Source organism: Phyllopteryx taeniolatus, chromosome 9 (genome assembly GCF_024500385.1).
Source record: "Phyllopteryx taeniolatus isolate TA_2022b chromosome 9, UOR_Ptae_1.2, whole genome shotgun sequence".
Classification (NCBI taxonomy): Eukaryota; Metazoa; Chordata; class Actinopteri; order Syngnathiformes; family Syngnathidae; genus Phyllopteryx; species Phyllopteryx taeniolatus.
The window spans coordinates 11,242,341-11,263,975 of NC_084510.1; the positions used below are offsets into that span (position 1 = coordinate 11,242,341).

At 41.6% G+C, this 21,635-nt stretch overlaps 1 protein-coding gene across 4 annotated transcripts in view; it reads left to right on the top strand.

Moving 5' to 3' along the window:
* prickle2b (prickle homolog 2b) overlaps positions 1 to 21,635 on the top strand; it is a 106,673-nt gene that overhangs the window by 64,540 nt on the left and 20,498 nt on the right. Inside the window, exon 1 of one of the 4 annotated variants that reach the window (XM_061785232.1) lies at positions 11,314 to 11,734. The exons of 2 other annotated variants lie outside the window; for them this stretch is intronic. Coding sequence is in view for 1 of the 2 variants with exons in the window: in XM_061785230.1 (XP_061641214.1) it covers positions 12,134 to 12,144 (11 nt within the window). In the remaining variant the exon portion in view is untranslated. Of the gene's footprint in view, positions 1 to 11,313; positions 11,735 to 11,846; positions 12,145 to 21,635 lie in introns of those variants that run through there. One more of the 4 variants, XM_061785230.1, reaches the window with a different exon arrangement.

A 21,635-nucleotide genomic window follows, 5' to 3' on the forward strand; every position in this document is an offset into this window, starting at 1 on the left:
AAACATGAAGGGCCAGGCGAAACACATTTAATTTTATTTTAATGGAATTCAAATTAAACTGTCAAGCATTTCAGAAAAGCATTATCATTAAACAAAACATTAACCATAAAGAAATTAATTATGGTTGTTGTTCAGTCATCAGTTGTATTTATAAAAAGGAAACAAAACACACGATATTTCACAAATTCTGCCAGTGTATGTAAACTTATGACCACAACTGTACATATGTGCAGTCATACGTACCCCTATCATATTGGAATGAAAGTGTAGGCTACACTTTTTTCATAACCACTAGGTGGCGGTGGCATACTAGAATGAAAGGGTACACCTTTCTCATAACCTCTAGATGGCAGCATACATTTATAAAATTTTAATGTTTTTTTCATTTTCCCCTATACCTATGTATAATGTACACTCTTGACTTGACACATTTTTGGGGGGTGAAATGTGCATTATAGATGAGAATTTACAGTACCTGTATAGGCATTTGATGCTGTGTATTCAGTATACTGTAGTTTATCACATTTCTTCAACCATAAAAACATAGATTAATAGTTAAGGAAGAAGCGAATTGGTGAGAATAAAAGTGAGTTTGTGGCGAATTGAAAGGAGGCTCGCTGGCTCCATTCATTTGAACGTACTCTGCGAGTACATACGTTTGCGTACATTCTGGTCACAAGCTTTGCTTTTTCATGCACAGACGCATTGTACATTATGAATATAGTTAAGTATTGATGTAAACCAACAATATCCGATGCTTTATATACTATTTCTATGACTTGAGGCGTTACGGCCCGCTAAACCCGGAAATGTGGAACTTATCTGTCGTTTGATTGGCTGTAAGTTGTGACGTTAAGACGGTGATTCAAATTTTGAATCGTGGCAAAACCTGTGGTGGACTTATCGGCCACTCAAGAAAACAGTCGCCAAACGACGTACACTGTGCGATAGTTCAGTCGGGTTCAGGGGCATCTTTCGGCGTGCACCAGCTTTTACACGCCGTGATTATGAACGTGACAACTCACCACGCTTAAAGAAACGCCTACATCTGTCGGCCAATCAGATGACAGTGACCTCACGGCCCTCCTTGACCTGCATTTTAGAACCAGGTCAGAGGAGGTTCTGAGGAATGGTTCCATTGTCACCGCTCGACCTTGAAAAGTGTAATGGAAAAGCGACCACACAGGGCAGAACCAGGCTGTTTGGTCGTAGAACCGGTACAATGGAAAAGGGGCAATATCCGTTCCCATCTGGTGTAGTGTTTGTTCTAATCCACCTTCTCCAGCATAGTGTACGTTTACTAAATCAAGTCTTTATTGTTTATGGACACAAAATATCACAGTTTCACTATTTTGCATTGCACATTGTGATTCTTATCTAAAACCTAATTCTTGCTAATGAACCTGGAAACAGTTGTATTTAACAAGCGATGACCAACAGTTTTCTGCACATACCTGTGCGTGAACGGTACATTCTGGTTCTTATCTTCTGCGTATATTGGTGTGTTTATCTCCTCAGTATGTGTCCATACGCTTGTCTAAATACATGGCAGCCTTTCCTACAGTATTCCTCTATGCTCGTCTACTCCCACAGTCTGCGTCTTTAAACAGTGGCTTCAATGATGCTCCAGTCTTTTTATCCTTCAACCATGCCATAAATGTTTTAGCTGATCCCACACTGACCTCACTGTTTCCACACTGTGTATGTGTGTGTGTGTGTGTGTGTCACATCGCAGAGCTGGTTTGGAATGGTAATCTTCATCAGCACAAACTAAAGCATTCAGTTGCATGCATTCTTGCACATGTATGCACTGGTGTTTGCTTATTAGAGTTCAGCCTTATTGTTTGTATGAATCAAGGTGTGATATCATGCGAGGGTCAGCAGAAGGACATTATTGCGTCTGGAGGGTCACGGCGGGTGTAAGAAGTCTGTTTTTAACTGCTACGACCCTGACTGGCCTACACAGAGGCCCATCTGTGGCTTGGACAACCAGAGGAGAGCCAGGAGCCCAGGGGGCAAATGAATAGGCTGTGAAATGTGTGAGAGAAACTGGATGGCGAGACATTGGGTTTTGTGAGGACTCTCTCTCTCTCTCTCTCTCTCTCCCCCCCCCCCCCCCCCCCCCCCCCACCACCACCTCTGCAATACACACGCTCCCTCTTTCTCTGTTTTGGACACACTTTTCCTTTCGCACACACTGCAGTTTAAATAAACAGCGGGCCAAGCAGCCAGTTGGGTCTGTAAACAGCAATGGGCCAAAGTGATTTACTTTCTCCTGTCCCTGCTCTCTTTCAGTGCCTTCTAATGGGCCATGCCTTAAAAAGGAAACTTAAGAGGAGTAATTGTAAGTTTGTTGAAAATGGATTTTACTACCCTAAGAAGGCACACATTTAAAAAGAGTGTTGACGGAACAGCTGTTAGATGTGTTCAGGCAAAATGTTAGACCTTAACCTGTTGTTTTTGTTAAATATAGATGAATTTTGACTCAACGTGATCACAAGTGATTGTTGCTGTGAAGCTGGTAGGTTATTGCTTTGAATGTATGTATATTCTATAGGCATGCACCCATAGCAGTAATGTTATCATTGCCAATACTGTGCGTCTGTACTCTTACTCGTACTTGTAAAAATGTTCTGATACAATGACATCAGTAGCACTTTACCAGCCTGTCTGAGCTATGTAAGCCATGTTGAAATACACTAATTTAAGGTAAACAGGGATGATAATACTACAGCGGAATATAAAATTATGCTCCGCAAAATGGATGACGATGATGCCTGTGCAGCAACGTCGGCAGCTGAGGCCCGTCCGGCAAATGACCCCCGAACCTGGGGACGCGTGCATTTAACAGACCCATAACCCATGCAGGATACAGCATACACTAGATAATACAGAGAAGCTTCTTTTCCTGAAGAAAGAAGCTTCCCCATTTTAAAACAGTCCCCAGCGATCGCGTGGTAATGTATCGCTTCAGTTGTAGTGCTGCAGTTTGATTTTGGAACTGAAATGGGTGCTAAGTCTGTTGGGAAAAACATTAGGTTAGACGTTAAAATGTCAGTAATGACTAGTTTTTACTTTAAAAAACATGTTATATTTGAGTGAAACGGGCCGTGTTCGAGAAAAGTTTGTGTTTGTTGTTTTGAACATTTGTTTCAAATAAAACAGTTTTATCACAACTGCAAGTCGTAATGGAATTATCAAGTATTGGTACTTGGTATCAGCACGTCCCCAAATGTAAGTTCTTGTAGTCATACTCCGTCAAAAAAAAAAAAAAAGTGGTATCGTTGCCTCCATAATTGTTTTATTTTCTTCTCACATTCTTCTCTCAACGACTCTCTTGAATGCATGTTTGGGCTTTAAATGCTCAGGGGGGGGGAAAGGAAAAAAACACACACACCAGAATTAATCCCCTGATGCTCACTGAACTAAAGTTGTGAGGTATGCTGAGGTCTTGTGCTGTATGTGGCTGTATCTTGTACCATAACATCCATCCATCCATCCATTATCTGAGCCGCTTCTCCTCACTAGGGTCGCGGGCGTGCTGGAGCCTATCCCAGCTGTCATCGGGCAGGAGGCGGGGTACACCCTGAACTGGTTGCCCACCAATCGCAGGGCACATACAAACAAACAACCATTCGCACTCACAGTCACACCTACGGGCAATTTAGAGTCTCCAATTAATGCATGTTTTTGGGATGTGGGAGGAAACCGGAGTGCCCGGAGAGTACCATAACATATTTTTCTCAAATATGTGGTTGAATTCCGAATTGTTTGACATCAGAAGCATTGAACCTTAGAGGTTCTATTTTACCTTGGAACACAATAATAATGACTAGACTATAGCGTGCGCAATAAACACTGAATCCTACTGTACCCCTGTTTTTGACCATGTAGCAGCAGACCCACTCACACTGTCCATCACAGCTGTCTTCCCCAGCTTTTTCCTGTTTCACACAGAACAGAAATGTGGGGAAAAGCCGGCTTTGACGAATGGGCCACCAAAAAATGTAGGTAGCATAGAAGCGGAAAACCGCGACTGGCGTATGAAGTTTAACACGTGACACTTACTTCCGCCTGCAGTTGTGTGTTGAAAGCCATTGTCAGTCCAACAAATATTGTATGAGTCATTCGTGGCAATGTACGCTTTAGTGAGCTCTGTGTGAAAGGTGAAAGTTGATCAATCTGACCTCTCCCATTACATCTGGAACGAGTCAACTTTACAAAATCTGTGTGAAAGTGCCTACTGATTCATCCTGAAGTGATTCAATCCAATAAATTTTGGTGCTAAGCCTCTTTCATCTGGTAATGTTGTTTATCCAAACGGTGTGACTGGAAACAAGCAGATTTGCCGCTTGCCGTGCACATCAATAGAGCCAGCACAGCCCTCGCCTCATGGGGTCTCCAGGGGCCTGTGGAGGTTATGGATTGGAAGAGAAATTGTCATTTGCTAGCTGTGACAGAGTTGAAGCGTAGCCCGATAAATGCGGTGAACCTGGGGCTTTATTGACCGATCACCGCAGAGAGCTTTAGGCTATTTACCACAGGCATGATCATTGTATATCGGTGTCCGCCCTTTGAACATACAATATGTGGAGCTAACCATTATCGTACCTAGAAAGCTTAGTGTAAAATCAGATGTGAGTTTTTCAGATTCACGTCTACGTTATTTAGTCTGTGCTGTGATTGTGTCCCGCGACAATCTCTTTCCTTTAGCACAACAGATTGACTTCCTTTCTCAAGAAACCTGCTGCATATAAACAGTTAGCCCGAGAGATGGATAGCTCTCTTTGCTGGAGAATCGAGATGAGACCTAGTTACAGCTAACCCACAAGAGACCTCCCACCATCTAAGAGCCAAATATTTCTAGATATGGATTTGTGTGCCTGTCATATTTGGGGACCTGTTTAAGTCAAACAGCTCTACACATCTGACATTAGTAACAACCTCAGCATTTTTCAATGGTTTGGAGTGGGCCACACTTAATTATGGTAATGTGACTGATTACTAGTCAAGCGTTATTAGAATGACTATTTGTTTTTTTAATTGTTGAATTCACTTACAGTCAAAACAAGAAAATGAACTACTTAAATCGTTAAATGCACACACAGTTTTTAAAAAAAAAAAAAAAAAAAAAAAAGGTTTGCACGAGTCTCACTGAGACAATTTGAGAGTTACAGAAGTGTTTTGATTGCACTTATTTCCTCAAAATGTTGTTCAATCGAAATGTTTTGGGTACCATCTTTTTTGTTCAGGACCATTTAATGTTTGGTTTTCAAAATATTCCTGATGGACTACAATTCAAAAGCAATGTTTGATTTTTATTAGGTTTGATCAATGTTCTATACTGCTTAACCTATTCAGGGCCACGGGGAGCTGGAGGCTATCCCATCTGACTTTTGGCAAAAAGCAGACTGGTCGCCAGTCGATCACAGCACACATAGATGAATAACCATTCACATTGTCACTGGGAACTAAGAACACTGGGACTGAACACACGTTGCCTGTTCTGAAGTCAGTCGAGTGAACCGCTGTAGTGCCAGTTACTTTCATCCCAGGCTTTCGTTACCATGACAACCGGGGGCGGGGCCAGGGCATTGGTACGAGACGTGGCGAGCAGCTACTTCATTTTTATGAGTGCTCGCATTTCTCTTTATACTTTGACCTGCATAAAAAGAAGTCAAAATGAATTTGCGCTCATAAAGTCTGCACTTCACACCAAGTTTCTCCACCCAGGCTAGCTAAGTCATGGTCGGAGAAGCTTGGTATGTGGCCAGTATAATTTAAATTAGATTAGTGATGTCGCAGTTCAGCACAATTCCAAAACGCGCCCTTATATACACATTGTCAGAAATTGGCAGATAACAAAAGATTTAGATTCAATGAAATTTGTCAAACCTGGAGAAACCTCTCATGAATATTGACAAAAATAGACAGGAAAAAATGTAGTTCTGGACCAGGCTTATCAAGGATTCTTCATGAAAATCCATTAGATTCATAATGCCCCTTGCCAGAGTAATTCTGTACATCTGGTAGATGCCTTTTAAAGAATTCAAATCAGGACAGCAAATAATTATCAGGGTTTCCCACTGGCTTGAGAATCTGCTCAAGCCAGTGTTTCCAGATGACATCACTTTCAAAATACGTCCTCTCAAAACTAGTAGAGTTCATCAGTCAAATAAGTGTGTTTATATCCTCATGGAAGTTGCTGTACAGTACCCATCATCACCAAGCCGGGTTAGCTTAAACGATAACAATCTACAGCATGTGGTTTTATGCCCTTTAGTCAACTATAATCACACAATGAGGAAAGAAGGAAAATATTTCACTGAATGGGCTATCCAAGCATGTTGGGAAGTTTTGCTTGATATCATTTTGCTTGTTCAGTCGTTTAATCAGAGACTAATGACAAAAATCTTGTACTTTCATGTGACTACAGAGTCACATCCCCATCATTATGTCTGTGTAAGTTCATTTGGACTTAAAAATATGACAGTTATCCTTCAAATCAGTTTTTAATTCCATGTATGGCATTTCATGTCCAAGTGATTTGTCAATAATGACTCACAGCCACAAACATAAACACTGATTTATCTCGTGACGTGAGTTAATGGTGTGTTGATGGAATCTTTCTATTCCACACACTGTGAATGATGTTGAAGGGGGGGGGGGGAAATGCAATCCAAACTAATGGTCTAAATTCACGCAAGCAGTGTCATGTTAATGCACCTTAAAAAAAAAACGAGTTTCTGTCGGTCCCAAATCCCTCAAGCCAAACTGTATTCGATGGAGTGATTCTGTCTGTCACAGCTCTGCCCACAAGTCATTTTAGGCTAAATATCTGTGTATGTTTTATTATCGTAGTTTATTGAATTAAAGATTTGACCTTAAACCATCAATTGAAAGAGTATGCATAAACTGCCACACTACTTTAGATACAAATCTGTAGATTCCAAGACTTTCCCTTAATCCCACTCGTGTATTTCGCTGTTCCTTTTGTTGCACTGCATGCAGTTGTTGCATTTTAGGGGTGTTAAAGCAAAAGTGGTAGTACACCTACATAATTAAGTGAGATCCAATTCAATACATTCTGCCATTTAAAGAGAGTACTGCGCTATTTTAATTATGAAGTGTATTTTAAATAGAAGGGCCTGATATTTTCTATAAAGTAAAATCTGGAGCAGCGTATGGAAATTGTGAATCATAGAGAATTGACACCCACACCGGTTGGTCATGATGACAAAGTGAGGATAAGGAATGCTAGTGAAGGCTGACTGGTGGAGTGAGTCAGATAAAAAGTGCTGATAAGAGTAGGAGCTCAACATGGATGATTCATGTATTATGCTGAGGTTATTGCGGTTTAATAGGAAAACAAAAAATGGAAAATCAGTTGTCTCTTATTTGTCCTTCCTCACATCTCACTGCTTCAATTACCCCATTCCTATTTACAACCATCTTCCTTTTTTAAACAGAGTGTCACCTAGTTGCGCTTTGCTTTTGGGTTCATGGGAACCATATTACTCGCAAAAATTTTGTGACAAGGCAGAACCAGTGGTTGGGCACAGCAAGCTTGAAGTTGAGCTTTGACGCCCAGGAGGGAGCTGGTTGGTGTTCTGATGGATGTTCCGAGATGGAGGCTCGAGGGATGGTTTTTCATTCATGTTAGTGAGCCAGGAGGACTAGAAATGGATCAAGTCCCCTAGAGTAAACATGCCACAAGGTCACCTCCTTACCCTGGCTCCTAATGCTGGAAACAAACTGTCCAGATTACTTCTTTCTCTCGCATCTCCTTCTCCTTGAATTTTCCCTCTGTGACTTAATGACTTGTGCAGGCCTCTGCACCATTGCAACACTCTGGTTTGCATTTTAACCAACTCCATTAACTTCAGCAGATTGTGCTCTCATTTCCTTATTTCCCTCTCTTTTGATGAATATAATTTCACCCCTCCAGCCATGCAGAATTAATCCAGTTAATGTTCAACATGGATTGAATAATGGTCACTTATCTGTCTAGAACATGGTTTGAAAGGAGCTTATAACGAGACTGCGGTCCACTGCTTCAATAAATTTGCTTTCTGTGTAGATAAGTTGGACCATAGTACTAATAAGTCATGGCAGCAGGAGAAGTTAAGCTGTTTATTTTAAAACCACGCCATCCAACACTCAGAAAGCCTATTTTCCGAGTGTTCCGATTCTTTGCTCCTAGTGTCTGGTAGAAGAAAACTGACGCTACCCATTGCTTTGCAGTAGTTTAAAGTAGTACAGTCTAAGAATGATTATTCAATGTTAAAACAACAACTTGATCACATAGTTTCTTTTATTACTCTGGAGCGGTTATGTTCACTGGTACACCTTTATTAATGTTGTTGTTGATGACTAAAGAATTTTAGAAAAAAGAGTTGTATTAGCACTGTTGACACCCTTTTACACTGGGCAAAAAAAAATGCTTGGGGGATATGGGAAGCTGTGGCTCAAGCAATTATAAAAAATATATGTTTTCCCTATCCTGGGTTCAACTGAGAACCATTAAACTATCAGGACCTCTATTCTTCCTCCTCACTACCCACATAATTGCTTTGGACAGTTCAGGTTGCTTTGGAATGTTACACCGTTTGCTTGGTGGTGCAACATTATGTTGCCCCCAGAATCTTGGCTGCTCCTAGTATATTGAAGAAGATAGACCAACATTGCAACCAGACCTGGACCGGATTTGGAGAAGTGTAAATACTAAAGTACTTTCCATGATAAACATTTTCTTGGCATGGCAAGAAAAGCTAAATAGGAGCGAACCCTGCATTACTCCCTATCAACATGTCTTAGCTATCAGCTGTTGGGGTTAGTCCCAGCTGCCTTGTGTGTTGATTCTCGAGTGATAGCCATCAGCATTTGCCACATGAAAGAAGAGGAGACTGGTGTTTTGAAAAATAATGTTTATTAAAGTCAGGGAGGCAATGTTGAAATGTTGGCTTCATCTCAAATCAAGATAAAGTTACTGATTTATCAGAAGGGTTTTTCAGACTCTATATATTAGTTTCTTCACTTGAATAATGTCCTTGTTGGATGAGATGCTTTGAGGCAGTACAGCTTTCTTTCATTCTTATGGATGGTCAAACATATTTATGATATTGTCCATCTTGTGCTTTGATGGAGCTGATTATGGTTTTGCATGCTTCAGAAGGGAGTAAACCCCCTTTGGTATGCTGTCTAAAATTACCAGGCAGAGGCTCCTCAAGCATGTTAGGAGTCCTCTCAGGCAAAACTATCTGTGGTATGTCCCTCAAGATGACCCCTCTGCTTTTATTCTTTCTTTTTGCAAAATTGAAAATTCTTCATCGAGCTCAGGGAACAATTTATGTGGGGGAAAATGAAGTCATACTCATTGGCACAATAACTGACACCAAGCTAGCTGACCAACTCCGTGGTTGCTTCGAGCAGGACACTAGCACTTTGAGCTCTTTGGTCCTGTGGAGAGCTCTGGAGTTTTGCCTAAGCTGTAATTGATGTTGTAGTATTTTTAAAGGGGCCACAATTATGAGGTGAGGGCAAGAGCATCGTGAGTGTTGCCAGCCACATGTGAGAGAGGAATCCAGGGCAGAAATCTTAGAATCTGAGTAAGGCCAAAAAAGTAGGAGTCAAGAGACTGTCTTCAGCAACAACAACAACAAACGCCAACACATCAGCTTCACAGGTGGCTTAGCAGGCCTTTAGGCAATGATGGCCTACTTTGGAAAAATATTACTTAAAATAGGATTGAATCGCTCTATTTGTAACGATCCTCCATGTTGTCCATACAATCTTTTACATACGTGTATAGCTTTGCCAAAGGAATTGTTACTTCTTAATAATAATTATAGCAGATTTATGTTTTTTTTTGTTTTGTTTTTTTATCTTTAGCAATGTGCCTTGTTTATTTAAGCGGGATACACACATACCAATCGCCAAGTGTTTGCATTTTACCCCATGCCTGAAGCTTGCACTGTTGCCTGACACAAATAGTGGAGCAATTGGTTGTGTTGAGTGTTTGTATAACATGTCTATCAAATCATTCACCACAATAACAATGACAAGAAGAGTAGTAAGAGAATGTAGTTACCAGATAAGGTAACAGTTAACTTCTACCACTACTATTTCTTCTTTGTATTTTTCGGCATGCCCTGTAGCACCATACTAGATCTCACAGGTCAGCCTTAGTAGTCCAACAGACATCTCGTTTGGGAAATTGATACTCGTGTGTCGGTGGGGATATAGTTATGTGTGTGGTGTGTTGTGTTGGTCATCTCTAGTAAACACACTATAAAAGCAGTAAGCACAGGTCTCTCATATTTTAAAAATCAGTTACGTTGTTAGAAATCAGTATGTGTGTACCCCGCTTTAAGCCAACAAGCCCAAAATTGTGTTGTATCCCACACATTGGCTTTACATTTGTTTTTCAGTCCATGTATTTTCATTGGTCAGTAAGCCTTTTGTCCTTTTTCCACCTTATGTTTGTTTCTTATGTTAAACAGCTGTTTTGTTAACAAGAACTTGCCTCCTCAGTCCCCCATGCAGCTCAGCACCCTGTGGTTATCCTTACCACTCAAACTCTCCTTCCTCGTGCCTTGGGCTAGTTGATTCAGGGAAATAGTTTGATTCGCATGCAAATTATTTCAGCGCACTACTGCTTGCACCGCTAATTATACCAGTGTTGGGACATGGACTTGCTGACATCACACTGGGATATTAGCCAGGAGGGAAAATAAAATGTGTGTGTGTGTAAAGGGTGTATGTGTGTCAAGTTAACTACAGAAAGGCCAGACTCATGCAGGAAGTGTGATAAATAAATATAGTTTTCTATCCCGCCATACGTCCATGTTCTTTTCCACTTGGCCTCATTTGGGTTGCAGGTGAGCTGGAGACTATCCCAGCTGATTTAGGGCGAGAGGCGACATACACCCTGGACTGGTCATCGACCAATCCCAGGGCACATACAGGCAAACGAGTATTCACGCTCACCTTCTCAACTATGGAAAATTCAGTTTTAAGATGACATGCATGTTTTGGGAATCTGAGAGGAAGTCTGAGGACTCCGAGAAAACCAACACATTCATGAAGAGGGACATATGCAACTCCAGACTGGAACAGCGATTCGAACCCTGATCCTCAGAACTAAACTATAATACTATAATGACTAGAATATAAAGACATTACAAAAAAGTATATACTGTAAATATTCCAATAAAACTTTCAAAAACACTTTTATTGTGAAGGCTGAAACCGGAAGGAGCCGCGCCATTTTTGTCTGGCTTGAGATTGTTTCCAAATTAAAGGGCTGTTAAGGCTCCGATGGCTGCAGTGCACTTCCACCTACCACTGACGCTGTTCAACCATACGCAGGATATTTCAGTTGTATGTGTCAGAAGTGGATACTGGATACTGCTAATCGGAATCCCCGCTATTTTCTGGATTTGCTTCTCGCTTCAAATTTGGACTTTTTCACGCTCTAAGTTGCCTCCTCGCTGGCAGGAGTCTCGAATGTGTTCGCAGAGGGTCTACAAGAGGTTTTTTTGTTTTTGTTTAGTTGTTGTTGTTGTTTTTTTTTAATATATATAAAAGAGTGGCTAGATGTAGTGGCAGCACGCAGCGGGTGAGAGTGGGGCTGTTGTGGCAAACCCCGTTGGTGCGATGTGGCAGACGTATTTGAAAGCATTCAGTGCCGAGGTCAGGACTTCGGCTTCACCCAATCGCACTTTGTAGCAAGGTAAGCTGTTGGTTTGTTTTTGTGCGTGTGCGTGCGTGTGTGTGTGCGTGTGTGTGTGTGTGTGTGCGCGTGTGTGTGTGCGCGTGTGTGGATTGCGGAGTGACGATCACGTTCAGGGAATTTGGAAGACGTTCCCAAATTGAAAAAATCTGGATCCTTACGTTCGCTTTTCGGGAGTTCCGGTCTTCAGATGAGTGTATGATTTTGCTCGTGCAGTGATTCATTTTGATCGAAAATATAAAAGCTTCCCGTTGACCTGAGAAGACGTGTTTTCACCGGTTGATATCCCCCACCCCATCCCCATCCTCATCCTCCTCCTCCTCATCCCATCCCCCTGGAGCGCGCTGGTCAAGCCACATCGTCTTTTGTTGTGCAGCTTCTGTGCCATATGGACTGGAGATGCTTGCTGGGTAAACAAGAACACAAACGGATTAAAATTACATCTGGTTATTGCCTCCATCTATAGCAACATGTTTAAGCATAGTTTTCATCTGTTTTTGTTTGTTTGTCCCCCGCCCCCCTACATATGTGGCAGAGCATGACAAGAGTTAATAAAAGTAAATTGAGTTGTTAAGACTCCAAAATTTGCACATGAATGAATGGGCTAGAGTCGCTCAATGTGGCTATTAAAGCAACTCAAAAACTCCCTCAACTGACCCTATTCCAGGCGGAGAGAAAAAACTGAATTGTCATTGCCGGTCATTGCTTTTCCCCCTCTGACTGCTGACTGGGGTGGATATTTTGTGATATTTCCCTCCCAAGTGTTTCATTAGTTTTGGACCCCACAGTCAGTGGCTTCTGTTTGATGCCTCTCTTTCTGGCAGGCGGTTGGTTAGCAGGGAGTGCGAAGCCTGTTGTGGTGTGAGGTTTCCTTGGAAGCTGCTTCTATAACTCCCTCTGTTCCCACCTCAAGTGTTCTCACTTTATCGAGCAAGTTGGCACTCAATGAATAAGTCATGGAGTTTGGTCTCAATGGCAATCTGGTGCACTGTATCTGTGACAAAAAAAAATTCTGAATTGGATATTGCTCTCTTCAAAGAGACTTTTACCTCGCGTTGCTGAGAAAATGAGTTTTGCAGGATACGAATATTTTTTTTAGTAGTTTCTACACATGCATGTTGCAACTGCAAAAGGATTTTATCATATCATTGAAGTTTCATTTTGATATGGATCTCACTGGATAAGTTGCAGTTTGCTAAAAACTGATTTAATGACCCATGTTTACCTGGTATTTAATTAGGAATCCTTAAACAACCATTAAGTTAATTTAGGAGTCTGGAGAAGTGACTCATTCTGTTCTAATGCAGGAATTGCTTTAAAATGTTACATTTCTAATAAAAAGCCATGATTAACCTGTGATTGCAAATCCATAAGCAACAACCATTCGAACTGTGTCAAAAGGTTAATTTGAAATGAGTTGATGGATTTATAAAGAAGAAACATGCGAATGAACGGATGGTCCAGTTTGAAGCAGTGGTTTGTCACTAATATCAGTCGACAAATTGGCCTTAATGTCATGATATAAGCGGCTGTGACTTTATTAGACTATAGTTCCTATTCGGACACCGCCTGACTGCAGCTGTCTTGACTGCAACATGAGTCAGGCTGAATGGCATGGTTCAACTCCAGTCGACTTCTTGCAGTAGCGCACAAATGACACCGCTTTGCTGACCAGTCAGTGGACAGCAAGTGCCTGTTTTATGGATCAGATGGGTCAAAAGGAGTCTGTGACCTGATTTAAGTTTTACATCTATGCGGTTTGTCGACTGATTGCAGAAGACAACAAATGGCATAAAGGTTCATCTCAGAAAAAATGGCCGTGTGTCAACGTGGCTGCTTCATGTGCAAAGCTTTGCATCACCTGTCAAACTCAAGACGAGATTAGGACTAAATGGCTTCAATTTATTTTTGGAGAAATTCCTAAGCATTTCAGAACCAGAATTGTGCTGCGTTCGAGGATGACTTCGTAAACATAAGCTTTCACACACTGCTGGAAGTGTATTTCCAGGTTTGGAGCAAGCGGCCAGCTGTGCGGCTGCCGCCATGCCATGCAAATACAGTATATAAAAGCATACATGTGTTGTGGTTTACAACAATACTGAACTATATTTGTAATTCATAATGTAACTGTGGATTAAATAGCGAAGCGCCGGTTACGTTGAAGTGATTGAATGGCAGTGCAGGATTAGCCTCTCAAAATATCTTCCTCTCTTATTTCACCCACGTCCCCTCCTCTGTGGGGTTGTGAGTAGTAGGCGAAGAATGCAACGCTTGGTGAATTCTGCTTCATGATGATAGTAAGACCTCACATCAAATGATCCAAACAGGAGTTCACTATGAACGCTTGGCTGCCGAGATATCGCCAACGGCCAATCAGAGCGAAGCTGTTTTCCATATTTAAATTGAGAAAAGGAGTGATCCAATCAGGGATTTTTTTTTTTTCCCAGAGATAGATTATTTACATGTCGTATCATGAGAAATCCCGCCGTCTCATCTGCCAGGCATTTTGGACCAAAGAGAAACATTTGAGAAAGCGCGTCCTGGGCATTTCCAATCCAAATTATCCTGCAAACCCGATAAAAGCACATCAAAGATGATTAAATATATGAAAGGGGACCATTAAGTTCTGTACCATTTGAATTGGTACCGTAACAGTGGTTAGTAAAAACTGTATGGTATAGATTTATAATAATGTTTGATTAATAATTGAAGTGACTGATTGATTGTGTAGTGGTGCATTCGACTGACATTGGTACAGGCAGCGTGGGTTCAGTTCCCACTCAGCCTTTCGCCCGAAGTCAGCGGGGATTGGCGCCAGCGGCGCGCGACCTTGAACAGGATAAGCGGTATTGCGAATGGATGGATGGATTAATCATTGAACAACAAAAAAATGCATACTGAGCTGAACTGTAGTGCATAGTTGCAAATGGGGCTCATGTGCAACTTTACCCTACTAACCACCATTCTTCAAGTCATCCATTTTTTGTGCTCCCTATTCTCAGTAGGGTCATCAAAGAGTATTCGCGTATACCTTTGGAGTCGCACCCGGAACTTTCCCATAGGGTAAAGGCAGATTATTTTCCATGATCAAATGCAGCTCTTGCAAGTTCATGCATTAGGATGGTTGTAAGAGACTACTACACTGTTGAAATAACAAATGACTTTTTTAAAATTATTATTATTTATTTTTTTACAAATGTCACACGAGTGGAGCTGGCTGTTTTGGTATAAAGTCAAAGGATCCTAAATGCTTCCATCGTCTTGTTTAGACTGTTGTCCACGGGCTGCACTAATAAGAGGGCAGGACTTTGTCTCTCAATAATGACTTATGACAGGTGGATGGTGGCATAATCACTGGCCTCAGGAACACTTTGCATCTGGCTCGCACTAATTGGCCACTAATGGAAAACGTCTTTGTCTAGACTGACTCTTGTCAGGAACACCTCCAGTCATGTTTAACTGTGACTAAATCCTAATGGCTCTGAAGTTCACATGGATCCCCGGGCGGGTAAATACTTTGTCTTCTTTTACTTGAGTCATTTACAAAATAGTTAGTCTTTAAAAAAAATTCAAGCATCCTCTCTTCAAAAGAGTGAACAGAACTGTTCCACTTATCAAAAGGAGCAGGCATTAAAGAGGAAAGATTTGCTTCTCTTCGAACATTTTCAGAGAAAACAACAGCAGAGTGAAGCAAAAAGGCTTGGCTGTGGTATGCACCGAGACTGTGTTCTTCTCTCTGCTTTTCTCTTGTCAACAGGCTATTGCTTTAGTACAGAGCTGCCAGTTAAATCTGCAATTTTCATCTGATCATCTTGCATGATGTGGAAAAAACAGCTATGGGAGTTGCTTGAGCATCAATGTGAAATTAGACGCAGTTAATACTGGAGCTAGCGTAGGCAGTTCTGAAAGCCTGAGCTAAATAGGTCAAAACCCATTTTCCACCATAAGGTACCACAAAAGTGCATTTTTGATAGATGTAATGAACAGTGCTGATTTTCAACACTTAACATCAAACAAAAGAAACATTAAGATGACTTGTTTGCTCAAAATGTGAACTTTTCTTCTTGCAGTCCTCTCACCTGGAGAAACCTCAAGTTTCATACTAAATTAGTATGTTGCCAAGGTAATTCAAAAGAATATGACAAGGACTGCATTTCCACAGCATGATACCTACACGGCTAATGGGTATGACAGTTTTCAGGTACTACCCTGTACTCCAGTAGTACCTGGCCAGTGTTGCAGCCATGCAGAGCTGATACAATATGGGTCATGTAAACTACTGCTGATTTCACTGAGCAAAACGATTTATCGGTGTCCCCTCATTTAACTTTTGATAATACATGGCAGTGTTATAAGAGCACCATTTCATTGCAGCTGTCAGTTTTATTGCTGCCCTCAGGGCCTTGTTCTCCTCCTCTGTTGTTGTTGTTGTTTGTTAGCGTGTCTTGTTCCAACTGATGTGTTGAATGCAGCTTTGTGTTTACAGATTTGAAGTGGAAACTGGACCATCCCAAACCGAGCTGGGCCGAGCCAGTTCTGTGCCGTGAAAAAGTACCCTGTGCAGTGTAGTATAGTCGACTGTAAATTATAATCAATATAGGCTCAGAAATTAAACTTAAAAATTAAACTAAAATGGCGGCACGGTGGCCGACTGGTTAGAGCGTCAGCCTCACAGTTCTGAGGACCCGGGTTCAATCCCCGGCCCCGCCTGTGTGGAGTTTGCATGTTCTCCCCGTGCCTGCGTGGGTTTTCTCCGGGCACTCCGGTTTCCTCCCACATCCCAAAAACATGCATTAATTGGAGACACTAAATTGCCCGTAGGCATGACTGTGAGTGCGAATGGTTGTTTGTTTCGATGTGCCCTGCGATTGGCTGGCAACCAGTTCAGGGTGTACCCCGCCTCCTGCCCGATGACAGCTGGGATAGGCTCCAGCACGCCCGCGACCCTAGTGAGGAGAAGCGGCTCAGAAAATGGATGGATGGATTAAACTAAAATTAATTAAACTAAGTTAAACTTCTTAAATGTCCCTTACACTCCTACTGACCAATGATCTGTTGACATTAATTGGAAGACTGAGCCAAGGTCGTTGCCGTCTTTGCCCTTCTTTAACTCCTTCCTGTTTTCATTTGCTTTTCTTCTTTCTTTCTAGTGTCACTTGAGTGTTTGTGAGAAGCTATACAGGTTGTTTGGAAAGCAGACAGACCCTTCGATGACTTCCTCTTGTGAATGGTCATGTGTCATGTGACCCCGTGTCACCCCCATGTCATGTCCTGTGTAAACATCAATGAGGATGAAGAGTTCCAAATGGGAAGTTTAAGTTTGAACTAGCGGTGCGACGATTAATCGACAACTAATCAATTATTTCACTATTTGATCAGGATTTTTGATAATCGATTAATTATGTAGAGACCTTGTTTAAATTTCAATTGTCCAAATCCTTGGAATTTCAGCCTCTTAACAGTAAATATTAATAATTACATTTATTATAATAGTACATCAGTAAATATTACTAATTATATTTATGACAATAAAGCAGACTGATTATCTTCGTCCTTCATCAAAATAAGACATTTGCAAATATCTTTTTACTTTGGAATCTTTTCTGCACTGTTAATTTGAGATGTAATTTTTTTAATAAAGGGAAGGAAATGTATTTTTTTAATCTGATTCATCGAAAAAATGATTGACACATTAAGGGATTATTAAAATAATTATGAGTTGCAGCCCTAGTTTTAACACACAACACAGGTCTGAGGATTTTGAATAAAATTGTAACACACTGATTCGAATTCCTTGCGCTGCCGTGTTACATGGAAATTCATAAACTCTGTGCATGTCAACCACACTGCATGAATCATAGAGCTCTATTTTAACATCTTCCCAGGGGCCGAGTACATTCATTCATATTTGAAAGTGAAAACAAGCCTTTTTACTTACTTCACTTGACCTCTCTTCAGTCATATATGAGGTGCCAGGGATGTGCTTGACTTCTACTACTAGAGTCCCCAAATCTTTGCTAATTGAAATCATGTAGATTACAAGCGGAAGCTCTGGTATGAAGTTTCAGTGGGGGGTGGGTGGGGGGGGGGAATCCCAGCATGTGTGTGAAGCCTGTTGTAAATCATGAGGACAGAAAGGGGTGGGTGCGAAGGGGGGGTTGCAACGTGCCTCAGGAGGCTGACAGGATCTCTGCCAGAGCTCATGTGGTGAGGAGATGTTTGCCAGGTGAAATACTGGAGGATGGTTATCAAACATCTGGACCTGGAGGCGGGCTTTAGTGGGTGTAGCTGTGAAGGTCACTTTTCTCCTCCTGTTATGATGTAATTAGGCATACTCGCACAATCTAGAAGTTCAAGTTAAAACACCACCACACAAAATTGTCACAAAAAGTGGATACACAGGTTAATTGTCGACCTTCTGTCCTTCAGTGGAAGAGCATTTAATCGCTCTACCTATCATTATTTGTCATTGTCATAGGTAGTTGATCAAAGATACATTATTTGTTGTAAATACAGTATATAATTTTCAGACAGTCAAGTAAAATTGGATCATTCCCAACGGCAAACTTGATAATCTCTTACGGCACACTGGTTGAGAATCACTGATTTGCAGCAGTCTATTTGTAATAATATTTCTAAATGCATGTGTGTTTTTTATACTGCAGTACAATGTACTCGTTATAAAGGCAGAAGTTCTGTTGCAGTTCTTTTATTGGATCTGCAAGGTCAAGCCTGGAGGACCAGGGGCCTCATGTACAAAGACTTGCGCGGATTTCCTACTGAAACATGATGTACGCTCAAATCCAGAAAACGTCGTAAGCACAAAAAACATCCAGCTGTGTGAATCTGCGTGCGCATGAATCCAAACACATTTCCTTCGTACATCCCAATCAACGTAGAATTGAGCGCACGTGTAGGAGTAGCTGACTCCTCCCTGTCCACGCCCATATTTAAATATGCAAATCATATTTAAACGAACCCTGCACCTGAGATCCCAATCTCTGCATAATCAGAAAAAAAGAAAATGAGCAAGGTAATGAAGATAATTTTTTTCTGAATGTGAAGTTGAGACGCTGCTCAATGAAGTGGTGTGGAAAAAAAAATAATAATAATCCTCTTTGGCACGCTGTTACCAACAAGCGAAAGAGGAGTGAATGGGACCGCGTATGTGCGGCGCTCAATGCCGTGGGGTCAGAACCCGCGCACACACGCTGAACTAAAAAAGAAGTGGTCAGACATTAAGGTGGATGTGAAGCGGAGGACAACTGCCCAATGCCAAAGTGTGGCAAAAACAGGCGGAGGAACCGGGGCGGAGGGCCTCACCCCGATTGATGAGCGAGTCGCTGCAATCATGGGTGACACTGCTCTCCCAGGGGTGGCGGGATCCACATGAGGCTGACTGATTACCCCACAAGTTAAACACCATTTATTTTTATACTCACAACAAATGTGTTCATTCGGTAACCTACACTCAGCCCTATGAGATAAAGGTTCATGCGTAAATGTTATATCTAGGGTATTTGGAATCAATCTTTTGAATTCAAATAGAAGCACGTCAGCATATAAAAGAGGATATCAAAAACTTTGACTCGTGTTTGATTGCTCGATTTATTATTTTAATCCACATGAGAGGACACGCAGTCGCAGCCACGTCCCCGGTGTCTCTGTTGTCACCCTTGGAGGATTCGTCCACCGTTCCTGGCATCTCCTCCGGCATCCCCAGCGTCTCCGACGCAATTACGCTCCAACAACCGGCTGCTGCTGCCCGCCCGACTGGCCACGTCCTCACCCGTGCTGTGCTGGAGATTGTGAGGGCAATAGGCGGCATAAATGATCGCCTTGACCAATTAATAGGTGTCCTCACAAATATCAGTGATTGATTAAATACACTGGTTAAAAAGTGAATTCTGAGTCCCTGCCTCTTTTACATTGTTGAATTCAAATGTTGCCGGGCATTAATTGTTCATGCATGCTAATTGTTCATGTCGCTCTAATGTGCAGATTTATTATAACCGTTTCCCATGAAGTTGGCGTGAGTCACAGCTAATTTTCCACGGTCATTTCACTCTTGATCCAGCTGACCTTTGCCGTGAAAAAGAACATACGCCACGTTTTTGTGCGTACACACCTTTTGTACATGAAGCCCAGGACACTGAGATTCCTCCACCAAGAAGGAATGCAGTGTGAAATGCTTTGCTTCAGGTCCTGCTAGGCCATTTGTGTACAGTATGTCCAAGACCCCAGGGCAACAGAAATAGAAACAGCTGACCACTTGACATGCTGTCAGAGTGAGTGACTTGTTCGTTTGTCTTCACATTTGGTGCTATTTTTTGTTTTTAGAATCTCTCTTATTCTTGTGTGGATGAATGTTTGTTTTTCTGTGTCATTTAGAGCTAAGATGTGCTAAATTAGAAATGATGACAAAGAGAAGGTTTTGTTGCTCTGAATGACAGTATTATGCCACTGCAACTCAAACTCCCTTATTTTTCGCTTTTATGTTTGCTTGAGTTTGGCCTTTTTATCACATCCACAAATATTGATGGAAAGCATATTTAGCACTTTTAAGGTTAACTTATGTACTGTCATTTGGTGCCTTTTGTGGCTTGCCTGTCTACGGTTGCAGAACTTCTGCTCACAGTGCTGTTTTAAACTAGAGATGACAGTAATAGCTGGGATGGGATCACAACAAGTAGTGACGGAGAACGCCTCCAACTTTCGGCCTGTCTGTATGCTTCACATGCCGTATGACAAGTTGTAACATGTCCCAGGGAAGCTTTAATTTGAGCGGACACCAGGGATCATTTAAAACCTCTTAAAGATCTATCAGCACCATCCATCAGAGCTAAGACAAACACACAGTGGTGTTTTGTGAAAAAGATACTGCTTTTGCACTAGAAAAAAATAGATGCGGGTTCGGCAGCTATGCGCAATGTGCTATCGATGCTTCAGGCACTATACATGACCATATCTTTGATCAACCGACCGAGTTGTCAGCATCTCAAACAGTTTGCAGAGAGTGTTTTTAAGATCCTGTGTGAGGTTCTTTCAGTCAGACAAGCAGGCGTCTGTCTGGGAAGGTAATGAGATTGTCTCCCTGTTCATGCTGCCTGAGGGGTTGTCAAGGACGAAGGCAATCTGTATGTACAGTATGTACCTTGCCCCCTTTTCTCGTAAATGGTCACTAGTGAGTGAAGGTGGCTTGTATTGTTATTTGCATTTATTGAAATCCACAACCTGTTCTGTCTCACCAATGAGTGATAGTTGGTAGCTAATATTTTTAATATTAACACACTGCTTGGGAATAAGTGTTTAAGAAGACATAATCTCACTTTGTACACCTATTCTTCCCCCCCCCCCGTTTACAACTTGTGAAGGGTACCCACAATACCTGATCCATGAGCTATGTTATCATCCAGCAATTTGGTTCACTTTAATTATGTTCAGGTTTCGTTCCACAGCAAGGTGTCTTGGGATGGCGTTAGCTGTATTCGGTCTGTAAATAGTGTGATATCGCTGCAACTTGATGGGGGAACTTGCCAATGAATGGAAGGAAAGTAAACCCAGCATAGTTCTGCTACATGCTGACATTATTCATAGACAAGTGTAAATAACGGCAAAAAAAATCCTCTGTCGCAGTTGTCAGTATGTTTAAATGGCTCATTTTGTTGTCCTACTCTTGCATCGCATTGAAACAATGCAAGTTACAGTTCTGTTTATAAACAGCAGTGTCGAGCTCCACTGTGCACAAGCAAAGCATACTTTACTTACTACTATTGAGGCCTTACTTCTGAAAAGAGGGAAAAATCGATACCATACCAAAGATTTGAATTAAATGACCAGACTAGTCAATTCTACTTAAAGGGTAGTTAGTGCTAGACTCACTGCTGTTCAAAATGCTGGA